Raw genomic sequence first — 21,901 nt, forward strand, 5'->3', positions numbered from 1 at the left:
TGAAATTTTGACAGCAAACAACTTAACATCAAGATGGACATCGGCATTAATGCATCCAATACATAAAAAAAAGGAAAGAAAACTGATCTCTAACAATTGTAGAGGGATCTCCCTCTTACCAGTGACATATAAGATCTTGTCCATGACACTTTTAAAGAGAGCTGAAGGAATACTCAACCAACAATTACAGTATCAAGCTGCATTTAAGAAGGAAAGGTCTTGTGCAGTGCAAATAGAAAAGAATGTAATAGAAATCAGGAAAACCAGAAACCTTAAATATGTGGTAACTTTTGGAGATTTTAAAAAAAGCACATGACTCTATTGATAAAAATGCACTGATCCGAATTTTAAAGAACTTTAACAGACATATCAAAAGTAAAATTTATGGAGAACTGTCGAAACCTTTTGAAGCAAAAGCAGGAGAAGACAGGGAGATTATCACCCCTACTTCTAACTGCGCGTTAGAGAAGGTAGTGAGAGAGTGGAGAAAATCCATTAATACTAAGTGGGTTTGACTAGGGAGACACAAATAATCACCATAATGTGTCTAGCTTTTTGCAGATGATATGGCATTAATTACTGACTCACTGGATATTGCTGAAGAACAAATCACGGAACTACAGAAGCAAGCAGACAAAATAGGACTAAAGATATCATTTGAAAAAAAAAATAAAATAAAATAAAATAAATAAAAATAAATTCATGACATATATCAGTGATGCTGCTTAAAATCCATAACAATATCTAAAACAAACTGTTTTAAATTCCCCAGTGAACTGATAACAAGCAACACAAGGAAAAGATAGCCATAGAAAATAGTTTATAAAATGGAAAGTGAATTCCAAAAGAAAGTATGTAACACAAACACTTTTCTTAGAACAGAAAGCTAAGTCACTACCAAACAGTAGTAAGGCCTGAAACACTGTGTGCAGCAGAAACACTTAAAACAACAAGGTTTGGGATCTTCAAAAACTGGAAAAAAGTTGGAAGAAGAATTCCAAGCAAAATACAGAGCACAGTCATTCGGCGATCCCCCAAAACAATTCTCTCCACTTTCTCAATCATGTCGTCAGACCGGCTTGTGCGAGCCCGAGGTTGTTTCGGTTTGTTGTCACACGATGTTCTGCCTTCATTAAACTGTCGCACTCACGAACGCACTTTCGACACATCCATAACTCCATCACCACATGTCTCCTTCAACTGTCGATGAATTTGAATTGGTTTCACACCACGCAAATTCAGAAAACGAATGATTGCACGCTGTTCAAGTAAGGAAAACGTCGCCATTTTGGAGTATTTAAAACAGTTCTCATTCTCGCCGCTGGCGGTAAAATTTCATCTGCCGTATGGTGCTGCCATCTCTGGGACGTATTGACAATGAATGCGGCCTCATTTTAAAACAATGTGCATGTTTCTATCTCTTTCCAGTCCAGAGAAAAAAAATGGAGGCCTTAGAACTTGAATGCACCTCGTAGACAACAGAATACTTTTTAGAGAAGCAACACAAAAAGCAAGTTTACAAGAAAAAAAGGGGTCTGCAATAGGAAGAAAGTGGACCCAGGGGAAAAAAGGAATGACCCCTCTTAAAGGATGAAGTAAGTCTGGAAGCAACGAAAATTAAATGCAAAGAAGCAAAAGCAAAGTTGATTTATCATACCTTGAAAAAGGATGTTTTGAATAAAGAAAATTTGCAGTCTTTATGTAGGACTTTTATCCACACATTTTAAATCAACAGATAGTGTGTCTCCCCATTGAGAATGTCAAAGAATAGCCATACTCTTTTGTTTTTTCCTCCCTGTAACATGGGGCACAACAGGATTCTAAAAAGGTGAAGTGTGTCTCACTGGCTTAGTTTAAGTTAGTGGGAGACAGATTGTGGACTTACTGGTGAAGTGTAAGTGTGCAATACCCTGAGTTCCTTCTGATTCCTATCTCCCTTCAGTGGATCCTAAGACTTACCACTAATACACCACTCAATCAAATGCATGAGTAGTGATAAATCATGTACTTCCTGTACAGGATAAAATACCTGTGAGAGAGGATAGTACTTGATGTACCTTTAGAACCTCCAGTACATGTATCTCAGCAGCCTCCCCAGCACACCATATCAGAGGAGCTTCCAACTACATGATAGCAGTCAGGGTGATTTCCAATTGCTTATGAATGGCAGCTAACTCACACTATGTGCAACATCAGCATTCACAATGAGCTATGTTGTGGCTGATGCTTTCTGGATCTGTTATGCTAAGATAACTAAAGTGATTAACCCTGTACAACAGGGGCAGCTTGCTGCAAAAGAGCCAGAGGGGCCCGGCTTCATGAAAAATTTTGTGGCATATTTTTTTCCTCAGACAGTTAGAGTATAACATGATTGTGGCATAGTATGACTAACAGGAAATTAAGATAATCAACTCGGTTCTCTCTGTTGCAGACACACACAAAGCATGTCATTCTGCAGTGATGAACCAGTTTTCCAATCCCCATACTATCATGTAAAGCTGAGGACTAGTGGCAGGTGGTGCCTGTGGCCCCATACCTCCTCCCCACTCCTGACCCGCAGTCAGTGATGCAACCAAGCAGTTTTCCCATCTCCACCTTCCCCTCCCTCCTCGCTAATGCATAGTTGTGGGCCACCACACATGTACCTCTCCTTCCCTGCATCCCAGCCCTGTCGTGGGGCCAGTGATAGACAGCCCTCACTCCCCCACACCCCCAGCTCCTAAAACTGTAGTCGCTGTGACACGATCGAGCTCTTTCCCTTTATGCGCCTTGCGCCCCCCACAACCCCCCCACCCTAGTGCAGCTTAGGGGCAGCTTCAGGGGTGGACCACCTCAGCTGTACTCCTCTTTTCTAGTACCCCAGCGAACCCTGCTGTCCCTGCCATGCTCCCATTGTCCTCTCCTTGCCCACCTGTCCACAAGTCATTACAGTGTTTGGGGCCAGCCACTTTGGGCTTGTGGAACCTAACTGTCGTTGCTCTCACTTGCCTTACTGCATTCCTTCCCCGCTACCACCTCCCCCTCCCTCTGCCATCCCCCCCCCCCCCCCCCTCCCTACTGCCATTCATCAATGGAAAATGTGAAAACAGAAAATGAGGCCATCTCTTGGTAGTGTTCCATACTCTGGAGCTTTGTGGTTGAAACTCAAATGTTCATATGGTGATTTTTAAATGAGTGAAATAGGTTATTTGCATAAAATGCTCTTTCATTTATTAAGTATGGAAGACAAGCTGTAAATCAAGCCATTAGGCACTCACCCAAAAGTTTTATTCATCTCTCAACTCAACGGAAGGAAGATAACTTTCTGCAACATATGGTTCTGTTTAGTCTTGGTTAACAGTGAGGGAAGAGAGACAAAAGTTTCTTTTGTATTGTGTATTATATGGTAGTGATGGATTGTGGACAACAGTTGGCTGTAAGGAACTAAAGAATTTAAATGAACGAATTAAGAAACATGAAGAAAGTGGACAACATTTAGAAAATTCCTGTAAATACAAAATGTTTGGCACAATTAACATTCCTGCTCAGACTGATTCAGTCTACGGAATGTCAGTTCAGAAACGTAATAAATTAGTTAGAAAGACGACACACACACACACACACACACACACACACACACACACACACACACATTAAACAGAATAGTAGAGTGCTTAATATTTTGTGTAACTTGTGAGTTAGCACTGAAGGCTCACAATGGAAAACAGCAGTCAGCAAACTGGGCAGTTTCTTAGATTTATTATTTGTTCTAGGAAATCTTGACAGCATATTACATGATCACTCAAGCACTTCCAGTACTCACATATGTAAACATGACACATATGATACAAAGTGAACTTTAATCAGCTGTTCAATGTAAACTTTATACATACAGTCTTAAAGACATTAATGCTGCCACTTTTCTGTGCAGGCAGATGAAAGAAAAGATATTATGTGCAGAAGTCAGTATGTCACTATAATGTGGTAAATTAAGGGGAAGAAACCTGTTGAAAGAGTCCTTTGAAAATGATGATAGGACAGTTTTTGGGTATAGTGAGGTTCTAAAAAAGTCTGGAACCTTCCAGTATTCAAGAAAAACTCATTTCTCAGGCATACGATGGTGCCCCAGTAATGAGCGGCAGTCATGGTGGTGTACTGACTCTGATACAGAGTACTTTTCCAGACGCCAAGGAAGTCCACAGTTATGCGCATCAAATGAATTTACAGTAAAAAAGTAAAGTCTGTTAGGTTGTTGTTTGTAAATATTTATAGATTTACAATGTTTCTTTCTTCATTGTGACACTCTGTAACGAGATAATTCCTTCAGTCTCTTCAACTAGATGGAACTTCCAGACTCATGTAGTAACCAATCCTCAGGAAAACAAATCACACTTATTGGAATGTTTTTATAAGATTGGAAGAAGATTCTTGGAGTGGTACTACAAGAAGAGAAGCATTTGCTTTAAGGAATTTATTTTATAATCCAGACCTTTTGTTGCTTCTAATATTTTTCTATAAGATTATGAAATGCGTTGATGCAGAATGAAAATGCCATTACTATACCCAATGCATTATATCATTTAGAGTCGGCTGTTTCGGAAATACAAGAGGACAATGAAATGAATTGACTTTCTGAAGATAAATGTTTTATTCTTCCAACAAAATGTTCGAAATATAGTATTTGACCTTATCAGACAGCAGATGCCAAAGAAGTGTGTGACATTGTGACCAACCAACTGAAAGGAAGATTCCAAAACTCTCATGTATTCAGTAGCTTCAAAATTATTGATCCAAAGAAGTTTGCTTCTTTCAAAGGTGATTTCCCAGCCACTTTATTAAATACTTTTTCATTAAGTTACAGTCCCTTTATTTGCCATGATAAATTGAAAAATGAACTGTCAGCGATTTACTGCAGTTTACATTTAAAGGCATTACATCGGTATATAAGCTGTTCACTTTTCTTGTGGAACATTCCTTTGATGAATCGTTTACTGAAGTGCACAAGACACTGCAAATTGCATGAATTACACCTGCAGAAGCAAAGCACAGTTTCAGTACTTTAAAAAATATTAAAACCTCCATCGGGGCCAATATGTGTCGGGAGAGACTGCTTGTTCCATTCATAAGGTGGAAATCAGTGGAATTCCAAATTTCAACAACAGAGTACTTGATATGTTTGCCAGCCAGAAGAGTAGGTGTGCACAACTAATGTATAAGTGACCTGCTAGTATAGATACCACATTAGTTAATGTGCTATTTAGGTGAAACAAGCATAAACCACTTCTAGCCAATGTTTTCTCCAGAGTTTTTTCCATTGTTCATAAGGCAAAAGCAAGGAGGGTACTTATATTTGCACTCTGATGCCTTCCCAATGGGCAAGAAGTTACATGTTTACTCCCACAGTTACACCATGTTTCTTTTTATGTTACAATTGAGACTACAGAAACACAACTAGAATAAGTATGAACATCAGCAGGAGGAGAGCTGGTGCATCATATAATGAACACTTCAAAACAATGCCTTTATAAAGTTTACTGACTTTTTATGAGCACCCCACCAATGAAAGTGAACATGAACTGAACTGCCAGTGCCATACAAAGTGATTTACGTTACAATAATAGGGAAACAGGGGCTCCAAGTTCCTGATTTCCTGAACCTTCATCTACCTCTACCTCTCTGTTTTGTTGTCAGTACTGTTCTGTCTAAGAAACTCGTGTGACAAATGCAAAATAATTAGAATTTTATGAAAAATACAGTTGGTACACACTAATGTGTAAAGGGGGAACTAAATGTAACACAACACGACTGTTACAGTATGTGCAAAATACAATGTTAAGTCACAATAATTGACTTCCTAATTGCATTGTTTATAATGAGTAAACAAAATGCCATTGGGCTGAATTTTCTCATTATGACAGTATTGAAGGGCAATCTGTTGTAATTGTTAAAAACCATGAAAGCCAAGATCACACACAATATTTTTTTTATTCAAGACAACTGGTTTTAACAGTCTTAGATGTCTTCAGGTCTTAAACATTTTTTTGGTAGTAAAACATGTTCATTTTATGCTGACCTCATGCACAAGATGTCAAGTGGATAAAACTCGGCATGTTATAAATGTTCGCCATCACTAAGATATTTAAAAATCGCACATCAAAAGGCCATGTCCATTCACATATTACTCAGATACTTGTTACGTGATACAAATATGTACACTGCAGCATATCTGTTTACATATGCTGGACACGCACTAAAAAACCACATACTAAATGGTTTACTATTATTTACATGTCCAGCATATGTAAACAGGTGTGCTATTGTGTAAGTATTTCTACCATGTATCATGCATCTATGAGCAGTTTGTGTATGGACATGGCATTTTGGACAAGATGCATCGTTTTTTCAAATATTTTAGCAATGACAAATGTGTATAATGTGCTGAGTTTTTATCCATTTGACATGTTGTGAATTAGGTTGGCATATAAGGAAGATGTTTTACTAAAAAAAAATCTTTAAGATCGGAATTGACAGCCAAGACTGTTGAAATTAGTTGTCTTGAATTTTAAAAAAATATCTTGCCCGATCTTGGCTTTTGAAGGGTTTTTAACAAACACCATTTGGATCACAACTTTTTATTGATTGACGACCACTTTGTCTGCACTGCCGATCATCTTGAGGTCTGGCACTACAAAGTTTAGTCAGTCGTGTGTGTGCGTGTGCGTGTGTGTGTGTGTGTGTGTGTGTGTGTGTGTGTGTGTGTGTGTGTGTGTGTGTGTGTGTGTGTGTGAAGACCTAAAGATGCCCTGCAATGCTCACAGAAACCATTAGTTGATAAATAAAAATTTGTGATCCAAATGGTGTTAGTTCATTATAACAAAAGGGTCACAGCCCTATGATACCTCATTAATTATGAAGCTATATTTGCATCTGGATCATAAACTTCAAACAACAAATGAATCTGCAAGTGGAAAATAAGTTAAAATATTGCACTACTTAAATACTTACACTGTGGCTTTAGGGAAATTATTTTTCAACCCAGATATTGTTGCTGAAGTTCGTAGCATGTGCCACTGTTAACTCACAGCCATCTATTTACTACAAAATATGTTATTCATGACACTCACAAACTTGAAAAAAAATTCAAAAATATCTATTTCTTCATGTCTGGTTTAGGATACTACACTAAACTGTCACTATCTGGCATCTCAGTAATCCAGCCCACTTCCAGCCCGTAGTCGCTCAAGCAGAAATGATACACAAAATAATAAATTCTTGTGTGCAACGTTATTAGTTAATACAGTGTTATACATGTTTGAAACTGCGGCTTTGTTTATGGGTCAGTATTATGGCTTCTAAAAGGAAACTTGTTATGCTAGATCTCAAGCAGGAACTCAAAATTAGAGAAGAGTTCAGGAGAGCACCAGGGAGGTGTGATAGGACTGCTGCTGTTCTCAGTATGCATAAATGATTTGGTGGACAGGGTGAGCAGCAATCTATTGTTCACTTGTGATGCTGTGGTGTATGGTAAGGTGATGAAGCTGTGTGACTGTGGGGAGATGCACAATGACTTAGACAAAATTTCCAGTTGGTGGGGTGAATGGTAGGTAGCCCTAAATGTGGAAAAATTTAAGTTAATGTGGATGGCCTGTACTGTTTGGATACAGTATTAGTAGTGTCCGCTTTACACAGTTGAGTTGTTAAAATATCTGGGCATAACGTTGCAAAACAATATGATAAGATATATTGAACAAGCATGTGAGAACTGTGTTAGAGAAGGTGAATGGTAGAGTTCGCTTCATTGGGAAAATTTGAGGAAAGAGTGGTTCACCTGTAAAGGATTCCGCTTACTGGATGCTGATACAAGCTATTCTTCAGTACTGCTAGAGTGTTTGGGATCCGTACCATGTCGGATTGCAGGAAGACATTGAAGCAGTTCAGAGGTGGTCTGCCAGGTTTGTTACCAGTAAGTTTGTACAACACGTAAGTGTTACGGAGATGCTTCAGGAACTCAAATGGGAATCCCTGGAGGGAAGGCAATGTACTTTTTGAGAAACACTATTAATAAAATTTAGAGAATAGGCATTTGAGGCTGATTGACAAACGATTCTACTGCCGCCAATGTATGTTGTGCGTAAGGACCACGAAGATAAGAGAAATTAGGGCTCATATGGAGCAAGCATATAGACAGTCATCTTTCCCTCGCTCTATTTGTGAGTGTAACCGGAAAGGAAATGGCAAGTAGTGCTACAGGGTCCCCTCCATCATGCACCATATGATGGCTTGTGGAGTATCTATGTAGACACAGTTGTAGCTAGATGTAGTTGGACTGACATTCTTTGTAGAAAACTGTTGCTGTTGAGTACATTACTGGATGAGCAACTATCTATGACCAAACTTTGACAAAGAGATGATCAAATGCATACAGGAAAGCTATGATGAAAGTGACGAGGAGGACAGAAGAGGAGTGAACATGAAGATATCTCTCACTGCTGGTGCTAAAACTGCAATCATCTTCCTGGAGTACGTTATGCAACAATCAAAAACATGCAGTACTGATGTAAAGCTTGTAAAGCCATTGTGTGATAAACCATACTGCCATTGTATATCATCGTTGTCATACTACTGTACATGTTTACATTCAAGGACTAAGTTTTGTATGAAACTGAATGTGTCTTTGGATTCAGTAAAGTATAATCCCCATGTGTTTACACTAAATTTAAGACACTCTCAATAATCTGGTACTGATATATACATGGAATTGCTGGATTAGCATGAATCTCATTTACTTCCATATTTTGCTTAAATCTATTACAGCTGCTGATATAGAACAAAATGATGTTTCTGCTGCACCCAGTGTTCAGGAACACACATTACATCATGACATCTGCACAAGTGTTCATTTACAGAGAATGAAAAAATGAGAGAGAACACAAAAAATGCAATTTAACCCATTAATGCCTGAATAAATATATTCATGGCAGAGAGAGAGAGAGAGAGAGAGAGAGAGAGAGAGAGAGAGAGAGAGAGAGAGAGAGAAAACTACTACTACTACTACTACTACTACTACTACTACTTATGTAACACTAGAAGTACCCTAAACAGTCGGAACATGACATCACATGTCAGGGGCTTTGGTTGCTCCGTGTAGAATCTGTACCTCTTGGCACTAGCACTCGAAAACAGTTAACCTTAGACTTTCTAGAGTCACACTGGTATGCTGCGAATTTGTGACACCTGGCATCAAGGGGTTAATCGTAAATAAAATTTTAGGATCCGTAATTGCGAATATAATGAAGTCCAACTTACCTGAGGCTCATTTATAAACAAAGGAAAAACAAAAGTATGTAATAAATAAGACTTTACACATTAGTTAAGGCCAAGATGAGTATATAATGTGTGTTTCCAAAAAAGAGACAGAGATGCTGATGTTCCTTCCACAAGGCTTATGTGAAACGGTCCTAATGGATAAGATAAAAAAAAAAAAATTGAACATTTACATTTATGAGGTAATGTCAAACTTGTTACAGGCATATTTGATATAGGTCCCACTCATATGAATGGTATTTTAAGGATGTGTCACACAATTGATTTGTAAGCAATCTGGTTTGTAGACGAAATTTCCTTAGTTCTGGTTCCATGAAGCGAGCTATTGGTATGAAAGTGACATATATATGAGCTTCTCCTTACCAAAAACTCCTCAATGCAGTCACAAATTTTGCTTCATACCCAATACAATTGTAATTTTTATAATAAGTGCAGATTTGGTACATTTTATGTAACAGGTTGTTTTGTATTAATAATGTAAGGGGCAGACAAATGAAAACAACTTTGTCAAAATGTGTGCAGGCATTATCCTGCAACAGAATGCCGTTCATCAACATTTCTGGGTGTTTGGACTTCAGGGCACATGCTTCAAGTTTTGTGAGGTGTCTATGTAGTGCTCTGCACTAGTTATAGTGCTGCGTTTCAGAAAGCCAATGAGCAGTGGGCCCTTGCAGTCAGAGAAATAAGTGATCATGACTTTCCTATAGCCGGTGTGACAGCTGTTTTGACTGCTCTGTAGAAGTATTGCTGGGAAGCCCCTACACATCCTCTGAGCAGTGCCACTCTCTCCTCATACAATTTTCATATTTTTGCAGCCCCGAAGAAAAGCATTTGTGGCCATTAATTAATTTTCTTCAGATGAAGAGGTGCACATTTGGGTACCGTCATGGTTCTGTAGGTAGCCACAAAGTCTTTCCATAAAGGCGTTGATCACTGTCTGACAATAGGATAAATTGACAGTTATGGTGATTACTTTTGAAGTAATAAAGTTTACTTACTTTCTTTTCGTCTGTCTCATTTTCATTTGACTGCCCCTTATATAGACATTAATTTGTCCTATGCAGAAACTTGTCAATGGATAGGTGCCGGCCACCAATAAATTGTCTAGGTTGCTCCTACAATGAACTTCATAGGTAGCTAAGCTTTTAATGTATGGTGATAAATAAATATTGGAGGATGGCAAGGGCATACCACCACTAATAGCATCATACCTAGTAAATCAATCCAACCTATGGGTTGAGAACATCCATAATTTGTAACTTAATTATTAGGTTTCGGTCTAATGTTTTGTTTTCAGAATTCTGTTTTATTGTTAAAAAAATGTTATCTGTGCAACTGTCTTCTAGCACAACCTTGTAATGTTAAATTAGGTTGTTGGTTGGGGCCGGGATGAACATGGCAACAGAGTGACTGATTTTCCACGCAAGACAAATGTTCCTGTTGTGTCCAGAGAAGACTGCATAAACAGTCGGAAGGATTTTGCCCTCATCACCTCTGAGCGGACATTCTGTGGAGGATTTCGGAATGGTTAGTGTTACTGGTAGACTTAGAAATTGTGGTAAAAATATATAAAAACAGAGTAGTACAAGCACTGATACCAGCTAAATTGGCTCATTAATGTATAAGCAAGTAACAAACACAAATGAAGTACTGTGTAATCTTAAGATGGATGAACTGCAGCAGCTGATTGCACCCTTACATCCTAAAACTTGGTAATTGTAATGCTAAATATGATTTTCAGTGCTGTGTGTTGCATCCTCTTTCTGTCTTCTTCTCTTCATAATATATGAATAGCATAAATACCAAATGGCAGCAAGTAAATATATTTTTCTTTATTTCACTATGGATGAAATACATTAACCATTAGATCAAAAATATAAGAGATTGAATGTGTTGCTAGTTAAACTTCTAATCACATACAGGTACGTATCCAGAAATTAAATCACTCACTACACTAATTGAAATTCAGAGTTGTTCGCCATTAAATTCTCACAAACTTTGCTGATCTATTGTCTGACTGCAAACATATGTCCTGATAAACCTATCACACACTGTCACACTTTTCTTGGCTTTCATGTGTAAGAGTACTGCATACTATGGCACTGTCACTGCAACCTCCTTGCCTTGGGAGTGAGATTTTTGTTTTGGATTTTTAATGTGTATTTGTTTCGTTACTGAATGGGAAACTAATATAGTTACGTGTGCACTGTTTAACCTCTTTTCTAATATTTTGACATATCATTCCACAGTACCGTCTCTTATACAATAAGAGAATGGCCATGTGAACAGTGCACAGTAGTTACAAATAAAAATATAAAAGATGTTTATAAAATCTTGTCCTTGTTGACGTAACATGAAGGTATTTTATAAATGTCATATGTATTTTATTTGTAATTATTCTGCACTGTTAACAGAACTATTTTCTTATTGTATGACAAGAGGTGTATTATTTCTCTAGAAGTTGGGTTCACAATGTGAACAGTCGACAAAATGGATTGGCCCTGTAAAAATTTTTTTTCTATACAAATGATCTAATGATGGCAATTTAATTTCGCTGAAACTGGTCATCACTGTATTTTTGTCCAGTCTGGGCGAATAAACTTCTGTAAGGAGAACAACCATGTTATTCTGAGATCACCTCCAGTGCAGCTGACAATGTCATGTAATCATCATAACATGTTTTTATTTCTCAGTTTAATTATGAAAACAAAATAGAGCCTGTGAAAGCTTAAAAAAGCATTTTTTTGCAATATAAAATGTTATCAATTTGAATAGTTTATGACAGATCACTTTCCTCAAACACAGCCGCAGTGGACAGCAACAAATATTGTATCCTCAATTAAATTTTCTGTAATATTAAAAAGAAAACTAATATCATTACACCTTCAGAAATTCTTCTACACTATAGGAGGAATTGCCTTTCAGTTTGTGTTTGAAGGTAATATTATTGTGTATTAAACCCTAGGAGCATGAATAACGTGGATGTTTAAGGATTTAAAACTAATGATCTGTAAGTTTTTGCTATGTGATGGCAACCTTGTGAGGAGGGACATTGTGTTGCAAAAATGGGTTACTTTTCTCAGCTTTTCTCAATGTTTATAGACCAGTTACTGCTTCAGTTTGTTGGACGTTCAGTATAGTACCTTGTGATGATTGTTTCGTCACGTTTTAAGTAGTCAATAACTAGGATTCCATCTTTATCCCGAAAGATGGTTGCAAGAAACTTGTCTGCTGATCTTTGTGTCTTAAACTTCTTGGGACATGGAGAACCACTGTGCCTCCATTCTTAGACTGTTTTTGGTCTCTGAATCATAAGTGTATAACCATGTTTGTTCCACGATGGTGAGACAGTCCAAAAATCCCACAGATCCTGGTGAAATTGGATCAACATGGACTATGAAGCAGCCACTTGTTCATGATTTTGGTCTGCTTTTGACCCATTTTGGAATCTATTTGTCTGAGAGCTTTCTCATATTGAAAATCTTATGAGCAATATTACCCACATGTTCTTGGGATATGCCTAGAGTCTCTGCTATCTTTTTAGTAGTTTCCCTCTGATCATCCAGGATTGTGGCGTGAACAGCATCCATAGTTTCCAGAACTGTGACTGGAGTTGGCCTTCCAGAACATCTTCATCTTTAGTGCTGAAATGCCCTGTTTTAAATGCAGGAACATAATTTTTGATTGTGGAATAGGGTGGGCAGTTACTACGCAATGTATCAGCATCATAAATTTATTCAGCTGGTTCCCTTCTAAAAAGAAGACAAGTAATCACAGCACAACTCTTTTTAACTGTTAATATCTATTTTCTTGTGCCATGTTCAGATAAAACGTGCACAGGAAAATAAAAACCAACATTACTGCTGTGCAATTACTGTCACACACAATGCAAGGAACAAAGTACAATCAAAACATCAGCATTATTCTATATCAGTTTTAACTAGGAAAAGCCAAGAACTTAGCAGCAGCTCTCCCTTGTACATCATTGCATTGGGGTGGTCAAAAGTTTTTTTTGACAGAATACTTAAATGCTTTCTGCGCCACACTAAGGCCGCAAATAGTTAATGTAAGTCACTTCTCCTTGAAGTGTTATATTTATGTGTTACTGTAGTTCTTGAACTACAAGGAAGTAAACTTATGGTAAGGCTGTTGTTATGAGGTTGCCCAAGTGTTTAAAGAACTGTCTACACGAAATGCTAGAGTAGGTAATTCATCTGAAACTGATTATAAACCTCTATGCAACAAACACGTTTTTCCTCAGTGACAATTTATTTCACAACATAATTCCATAAGACATTAGTTTGCTGTTGAAGCATGTGTGACTATGGGAAAGATAGATCTAAAGAAATATTTGGAGAAAAGAGAAACAGCTGTATAAATATAAAAAAATGTGGATGATAAGTATTACTTAGAGTGGAAGACTGAAAAGTGGAAGGAATATACAGAAGGGCTATACAAAGGTAACAAACTTGAAGACAGTTTCATGAAAAGGGAAGAGGAAGTAAATATGGATGAGATAGAAGGTATGACACAGCAACAATAATTTGACAGTGCACTAAAAGATCAAAGCTGAAATAAGGTCCTTGGAGTAGGCAACATTCCCTCAGAATTATTGACGTCCTCTGAAGAACATACCACAACAAAAAAATTCCATCCGTTATTCAAGATAACGAGGTTCTTTAAATACCTTCAGACTTCATAAGGAAGGTAATTATTCCAATTCCAAAGGTGCTGTCAATCTAAATATTACACAATGACCATCAGCTTAAGACTCCATGGTTTTAAAATGCTGATGGCAGTTATTGCAGAAGAATGCAGAGACTGGTAGAAGCTGACTCACAGGGAAGTTCACTTTGGGTTCTGGAGAAATGTAGGAACACATGTGGAAATACTGACACTAAATGTAATTTAAAAGACAGACTGAAGAGAACCAAACCTAAGTGTCTTGCATTTGTAGACTTGGAGAATGTTCTTGAAAGTATTATGAGAGATGTTCCCAATGTGTTGAGACATGTTTTATCATCTTGTCCCTTCTTATCATCAGTGTTTTTCACACATCCCTTTCCTCATCGAATCTATGGTTAATCTTCTAATTTCATACTTAATCATCCACCTAATTCTCAAAATCATTCTATAGCATCACATCTTGAATGCTTCATTTCTCTTCTAAACAGTTTTTCCACAGTCCATGATTCACTTTCACACAATACTGTGCTCCAAATGTAAAGTTCAGAAATTTCTTACTCCAATTAAGGCAAGTGTTTGACACTGGCATTTTTTTAAAAGTAATGCTATGTTTGCCTTTCATATCTCCTCTTTGTCATCTTAGCTCTGTCCATGTTTTATTTTCTGCCTAGGTAGCAGAATTCCATTACTTCCTCTACTTCGTAATCCCCAATTCTGATAAGTTTCTTGCTCTTCTCATTTTGGCTACTTCTCATTACTTTCCTCATTATTTGGTTTAATCTCAATCCAAATTGTGTGCTCATTAGACTGTTCATTTTATTAAATGTGCTGTAATGCTTCCTCACTCTCACTGACAATAGCAATGCCTTCAGTGAATCTTAGGTTAATATTCTTTCACCCTGAATTTTAATCACATTTCTGAGCCTCCCTTTTATCTCTGTCGTATTGTCTCTGATGCATAGACTGAACAGTAAGGGAAAACTAAACAGTAAGAGAAAAAGCTGTATCCTTGTCTTACATTCTTATTGTTTCATCTGGTTCAAACATCTTGCGCCTTCTCCTGAAGTAGAAGGAGGGAGTGAACAAACACACACACACACACACACACACACACAGAGCCACTGCTTTTGCCTCTCTCTCTCTCTCTCTCTCTCTCTCTCTCTCCCTCTCTCTCTCTCTCTCTCTCTCTGTGTGTGTGTGTGTGTGTGTGTGTGTGTGTGTGTGTGTGTGTGTGTGTGGGTAGGTGTTTTTTTTTTCTACTTCAGGAGGAGGTCCTTTGGCCAGCCAAAAGCTGAAAGTATAGCAGTGTTTCTGTTGTACCTAGCTGCTACTCATTGTCTTCTCTATATGATGGGTAGCAATCTATCCTTTTAATAATATTTTTGCTATTCCATCCTAGACATTGTTGTTTGAACATCTTGCACCATTAAACAAGGGCAGAGTAACTACCGATTCTCTGGTGCCTTCACATTTCCTAAAGCCATAGTGTTGGTCACCGAAGGTATCCTCAGTTTTCTTTCCCATTCTTCTACATATTATTCTTGTCAGTAACTTGGATTCCTCCCCCCATGAACCATGGACCTTGCCGTTGGTGGGGAGGCTTGCGTGCCTCAGCGATACAGATGGCCGTACCGTAGGTGCAACCACAACGGAGGGGTATCTGTTCAGAGGCCAGACAAACATGTGGTTCCTGAAGAGGGGCAGCAGCCTTTTCAGTAGTTGCAGGGGCAACAGTCTGGATGATTGACTGATCTGGCCTTGTAACATTAACCAAAACGGCCTTGCTGTGCTAGTACTGCAAACGGCTGAAAGCAAGGGGAAACTACAGCCGTAATTTTTCCCGAGGACATGCAGCTTTACTGTATGATTAAATGATGATGGCGTCCTCTTGGGCAAAATATTCCGGAGGTAAAATGGTCCCCCATTCGGATCTCCGGGCGGGGACTACTCAAGAGGACGTCGTTATCAGGAGAAAGAAAACTGGCATTCTACGGATCGGAGCGTGGAATGTCAGATCCCTTAATCGGGCAGGTAGGTTAGAAAATTTAAAAAGGGAAATGGATAGGTTGAAGTTAGATATAGTGGGAATTAGTGAAGTTCGGTGGCAGGAGGAACAAGACTTTTGGTCAGGTGATTACAGGGTTATAAATACAAAATCAAATAGGGGTAATGCAGGAGTAGGTTTAATAATGAATAAAAAAATAGGAGTGCAGGTTAGCTACTACAAACAGCATAGTGAACGCATTATTGTGGCCAAGATAGATACGAAGCCCACACCTACTACAGTAGTACAAGTTTATATGCCAACTAGCTCTGCAGATGATGAAGAAATTGAGGAAATGTATGACGAGATAAAAGAAATTATTCAGGTAGTGAAGGGAGACGAAAATTTAATAGTCATGGGTGACTGGAATTCGTCAGTAGGAAAAGGGAGAGAAGGAAACATAGTAGGTGAATATGGATTGGGGGGAAGAAATGAAAGAGGAAGCCACCTTGTAGAATTTTGCACAGAGCATAACTTAATCATAGCTAACACTTGGTTCAAGAATCATGAAAGAAGGTTGTATACCTGGAAGAATCCTGGAGATACTAAAAGGTATCAGATAGATTGCATAATGGTAAGACAGAGATTTAGGAACCAAGTTTTAAATTGTAAGACATTTCCAGGGGCAGATGTGGATTCTGACCACAATCTATTGGTTATGAACTGCAGATTGAAACTGAAGAAACTGCAAAAAGGTAGGAATTTAAGGAGATGGGACCTGGATAAACTGAAAGAACCAGAGGTTGTAGAGAGTTTCAGGGAGAGCATAAGGGAACAATTGACAGGAATGGGGGAAAGAAATACAGTAGAAGAAGAATGGGTAGCTCTGAGGGATTAAGTAGTGAAGGCAGCAGAGGATCAAGTAGGTAAAAAGATGAGGGCTAATAGAAATCCTTGGGTAACAGAAGAAATATTGAATTTAATTGATGAAAGGAGAAAATATAAAAATGCAGTAAATGAAGCAGGCAAAAAGGAATACAAACGTCTCAAAAATGAGATCGACAGGAAGTGCAAAATGGCTAAGCAGGGATGGCTAGAGTACAAATGTAAGGATGTAGAGGCTTGTCTCACTAGGGGTAAGATAGATACTGCCTACAGGAAAATTAAAGAGACCTTTGGAGAGAAGAGAACCACTTGTATGAAAATCAAGAGCTCAGATGGCAACGTTCTAAGCAAAGAAGGGAAGGCAGAAAGGTGGAAGGAGTATATAGAGGGTTTATACAAGGGCGATGTACTTGAGGACAATATTATGGAAATGGAAGAGGATGTAGATGAAGAGTGAGTCGAAACAAGGCCCCGGGAGTAGACAACATTCCATTAGAACCACTGATGGCCTTGGGAGAGCCAGTCATGACAAAACTCTACCATCTGGTGAGCAAGATGTATGAGACAGGCGAAATACCCACAGACTTCAAGAAGAATATAATAATTCCAATCCCAAAGAAAGCAAGTGTTGACAGATGTGAAAATTATTGAACTATCAGTTTAATAAGTCACAGCTGCAAAATACTAAGGCGAATTCTTTACAGACGAGTGGAAAAACTGGTAGAAGCGGACCTCGGGGAGGTCCGTAGAAATGTTGGAACACGTGAGGCAATACTAACCTTACAACTTACCTTAGAAGAAAGATTAAGAAAAGGCAAACCTACATTTCTAGCATTTGTAGACTTAGAGAAAGCTTTTGACAACGTTAACTGGAATATTCTCTTTCAAATTCTGAAGGTGGTAGGGGTAAAATACAGGGAGCGAAAGGCTATTTACAATTTGTACAGAAAGCAGATGGCAGTTATGAGAGTTGAGGGACATGAAAGGGAAGCAGTGGTTGGGAAAGGAGTGAGACAGGGTTGTAGCCTCTCCCCAATGTTATTCAATCTGTATATTGAGCAAGCAGTAAAGGAAACAAAAGAAAAATTCGGAGTAGGTAATAAAATTCATGGAGAAGAAGTAAAAACTTTGAGGTTCGCCGATGACATTGTAATTCTGTCAGAGACAGCAATGGACTTGGAAGAGCAGTTGAACGGAATGGACAGTGTCTTGAAAGGAGGATATAAGATGAACATCAACAAAAGCAAAACGAGGATAATGGAATGTAGTCAAATTAAATCGGGTGATGCTGAGGGGATTAGATTAGGAAATGAGACACTTAAAGTAGTAAAGGAGTTTTGCTATTTAGGGAGTAAAATAACTGACGATGGTCGAAGTAGAGAGGATATAAAATGTAGACTGGCAATGGCAAGGAAATCGTTTCTGAAGAAGAGAAATTTGTTAACATCGAGTATAGATTTAAGTGTCAGGAAGTCGTTTCTGAAAGTATTTGTATGGAGTGTAGCCATGTATGGAAGTGAAACATGGACGATAACCAGTTTGGACAAGAAGAGAATAGAAGCTTTCGAAATGTGGTGCTACAGAAGAATGCTGAGGATAAGGTGGGTAGATCACATAACTAATGAGGAGGTATTGAATAGGATTGGGGAGAAGAGAAGTTTGTGGCACAACTTGACTAGAAGAAGGGATCGGTTGGTAGGACATGTTTTGAGGCATCAAGGGATCACAAATTTAGCATTGGAGGGCAGCGTGGAGGGTAAAAATCGTAGAGGGAGACCAAGAGATGAATACACTAAGCAGATTCAGAAGGATGTAGGTTGCAGTAGGTACTGGGAGATGAAGAAGCTTGCACAGGATAGAGTAGCATGGAGAGCTGCATCAAACCAGTCTCAGGACTGAAGACCACAACAACAACAACAACAACAACAACAACTTGGATTTATGAGCTGTTAGGCCGATCATGCTTTAATGCTTGCATTTATTGGTCTTTGCTATCTTCAGAATTGTGTGGATGACATTTTTCAAAAGTCTGATGTAATGTCTCCAGTCTTAATTGATTCTACATATCAGTTTGAATGGCCATTTGATTGCTACTCCCCCAATGACTTTAGAACTTGTGAAGAAATTTTATCTAAACCTTCTAGCTTATTCGATGACAAGTCTTTCAGACTCTGACTGTAGTACTGTATTCCCTGTGTTTCTTCTTCTATCATGTCGGAAGACAGTTCCTCTCTTGTAGAGACTTCAATGAAAGATTTCCACTCTCTCCTGCACATTGAACAGCAGAATACCTCCTCCACTCTTACTGTTCACACTCTTGCTCTTAACTTCACCAAACTTTGGTTTGACTTCTCTACATACTGAATCTGTTCTTCCAGTGACTATTTCTTTTTTTATTTCTTTGAATTTTTCCTGCAGACATTTCATTCTAGCTTATACTTCTACTGCTGTATTCCTGTTTATTTTTTTCTGGTTATTTTTTTTTACTGTCTTCTTTTGTCAATCATCTGAAATATTTCTTCTGTTACCCAAGATTTCTTTGCTATCTTCTTTCTTGCACGTACCTATCTTCTTTCTTGTACCTGTATTTATCTGTACCTCTTATGTGATCACTCTTTCTAGTGATAAGTGCTCTTCAACTGAATTGCTTACTGTGGTATTCAGTATTGCACCATATACATCCTCAGAGAATTTCAAAGTGGAAATATTATTGCTCAGTACTTCAGTATCCCACTTCTTTCCATATTCCTCCTTCCTGACAATTGTCTTAAAATTCAGCATACTCTTCCACATCACTGAATTGCGGCCTGAATCTCTCTCTTTCTGCATATGCCTTACAATCCATTATCTGACTTTGGAATGTGTCTCATTGTACTGTAATAAGACAGGTGTCATCCTGTATCTCCAGGCCTTTTCCAAATATACCTCCTTCTACTATTTTTTGAAATAGTGAATTCACCATTACCAGCTGCAATTTATTGCAGAATTCAATTACTTTCTCTTCTCTCATTTTTACTAACTAGCCCATATTCTCCTGTAACATCATCTTCAGTTCATTCCTGTGTTATTTTTGTTTTTATTTATTTTTTATTGGCTTTTGGATTTTGCCCATACTGCCCTCTCAAGAGTGGAATGTCAGTTATGATGATATGAATGTGGGGACAGCTCTCCACCCAGTTCCCGAGTGGAGAAAATCTCTGACCCGGCCAGGAATCGAACCCAGGCCCATCAGGTTAGCAATCCACCATGCTGACCACACAGCTACCGAGACAGACGCACCATGATTATTAGGTTGTCGTCAACACACCATGATTATTAGGTTGTCGTCAACACACCATGATTATTAGGTTGTCGTCAAGTTTTGTATCTGAATTTCCCTTACAGTATCGTCATGCATTTCCTCCCTCTCTTTATCTTTCGCTTGTGACATTGGCATAAGTACCTGAACTATCGTTGGCGATACTGGTTTGCTCTTAATCCTGATGAAATGGACCCTATCACTAAACTGTTCGCAGTAACTCACTCTCTAACCTTCTGTCCTATTCGCAAGTAACTTTGCTCCCTTTATACCATTTTCTACTTCTGTTGATATTCCCTACATTCATCTGGCCAGAAATCATTATCTCCTTCCCATTTCACTTTGCTGACTCTCACTATATACAGATTGAGTCTTCATATTTACCTTTTCATTCCCTGATATATTCAGATTTCTGATGTTCTGTACTCTGACACGTGGAATGTTACCTTTTTATTATTGGTTACTGAACCATTTTCTCTTTGTCACTTCCCCCATGGCAATCCCCTGAAGGACAATGGGATAAAATGGAGAGTGAGAAGTTACCTACAAATGTATAGAAACCAGATGGCAGTTGCAAGAGTTGAAAGACATGAGAAGGAAGCAATGGTTGCGCAGGGAGTGAGACAAGATGGTGGCCTATCCCTTATTTTCTTCAGTTTGTATACTGAACAAGCAGTAAAGGAAACTAAGGAGAAAGTTGGAAAGGAATTAAAGTTTGGGGAGAAGAAATAAAAAAAATATTCTTAAGTTTGTCCATGACATCGTAAATAAGTCAGGGATTGCAAAGAACTTGGAAGATCATTTTAGTGGAATGGATATTGTCTGAAAAGAGGCTATAAAATGAACATAAAAAAGTAAAATAAGAATAACAATACAGTAGGATTAAATTAGGTCAATCTGAGGGAATTAGATTAAGAAGTGTGAGACACTGGAAGTAACTAATGAGTTTTACTATTTGAGCAGCGAACTAACTGATACATAGAGAAGATATAAAGTGCAGACTGGAAATAACAAGAAATGCATTCCTGAAAAAGAGAAAATGTGTTTTCTGAGGGTATTTGTCCGGAGTGTAGCTTTGTGCAGAACTGAAATGTGGACAAAAAGCAGTTCAGGCAAGAAGGGAATAGTCTTTTGATATGTGGTGTTATACTATAGTTTTGAACATTAGATTGGGTAATTAATGAAGAGGTAATGAATTGAACTGGGGGAAGAAGAAATTTATGCTACACACTGAAAGAAAGAATCAGTTGTCAGGGCACATTCTGAAGCATCAGGGAGTAGTCAGTTTGGTTACGGAGGGAAGCGTGATAGGTAAAATTCATTGAGGAAGAAAAAGACCTTATTGGAGTTGAGTTGGTTCAAATGGGTGTCAGATGAAGTAGTTAATCAGAAATGAAGTGGCTTCCAGCAGAAACTCTCGCTGAGTGCTGCATCAAGCAAGTCTTGAGACTGAAGACTCCAGCAACAAGAAGGGATTTTGGTGAATTAAAACAACATAAATATGTCCGTCCTCAAAATTTGATACAATTTGTAATGCAATAGTTACAGACCTCAGATTTTTTAAGATGATCTGTAACATGTGACTTTCTATTTTTATCAGTATAAACACCTAAGAATTAAGATTTTCCATTTCTGTTAATATCATGTATTATTTCTAAACGTGTGATCATGCCTTATGTAGTACTGAATTGATTGCATTGTTTTTTGTCAGAGTTCAGTGACAGTCCACTTGCAGAATTTGCAAA

General features: G+C 38.2%; 1 protein-coding gene across 1 annotated transcript in view; it reads left to right on the forward strand.

Annotated features, from left to right (window-relative positions):
* The window catches only part of LOC124545279 (serine protease gd-like), a 294,473-nt gene that overhangs the window by 259,430 nt on the left and 13,142 nt on the right, over window positions 1-21,901 (forward strand). Inside the window, exon 8 of the mRNA XM_047124163.1 lies at window positions 10,674-10,830. Coding sequence (XP_046980119.1) covers window positions 10,674-10,830 — 157 coding nt within the window. The remainder of the gene's footprint in view (window positions 1-10,673; window positions 10,831-21,901) is intronic.

This window comes from Schistocerca americana, chromosome 8 (genome assembly GCF_021461395.2).
Source record: "Schistocerca americana isolate TAMUIC-IGC-003095 chromosome 8, iqSchAmer2.1, whole genome shotgun sequence".
NCBI lineage: Eukaryota > Metazoa > Arthropoda > Insecta > Orthoptera > Acrididae > Schistocerca > Schistocerca americana.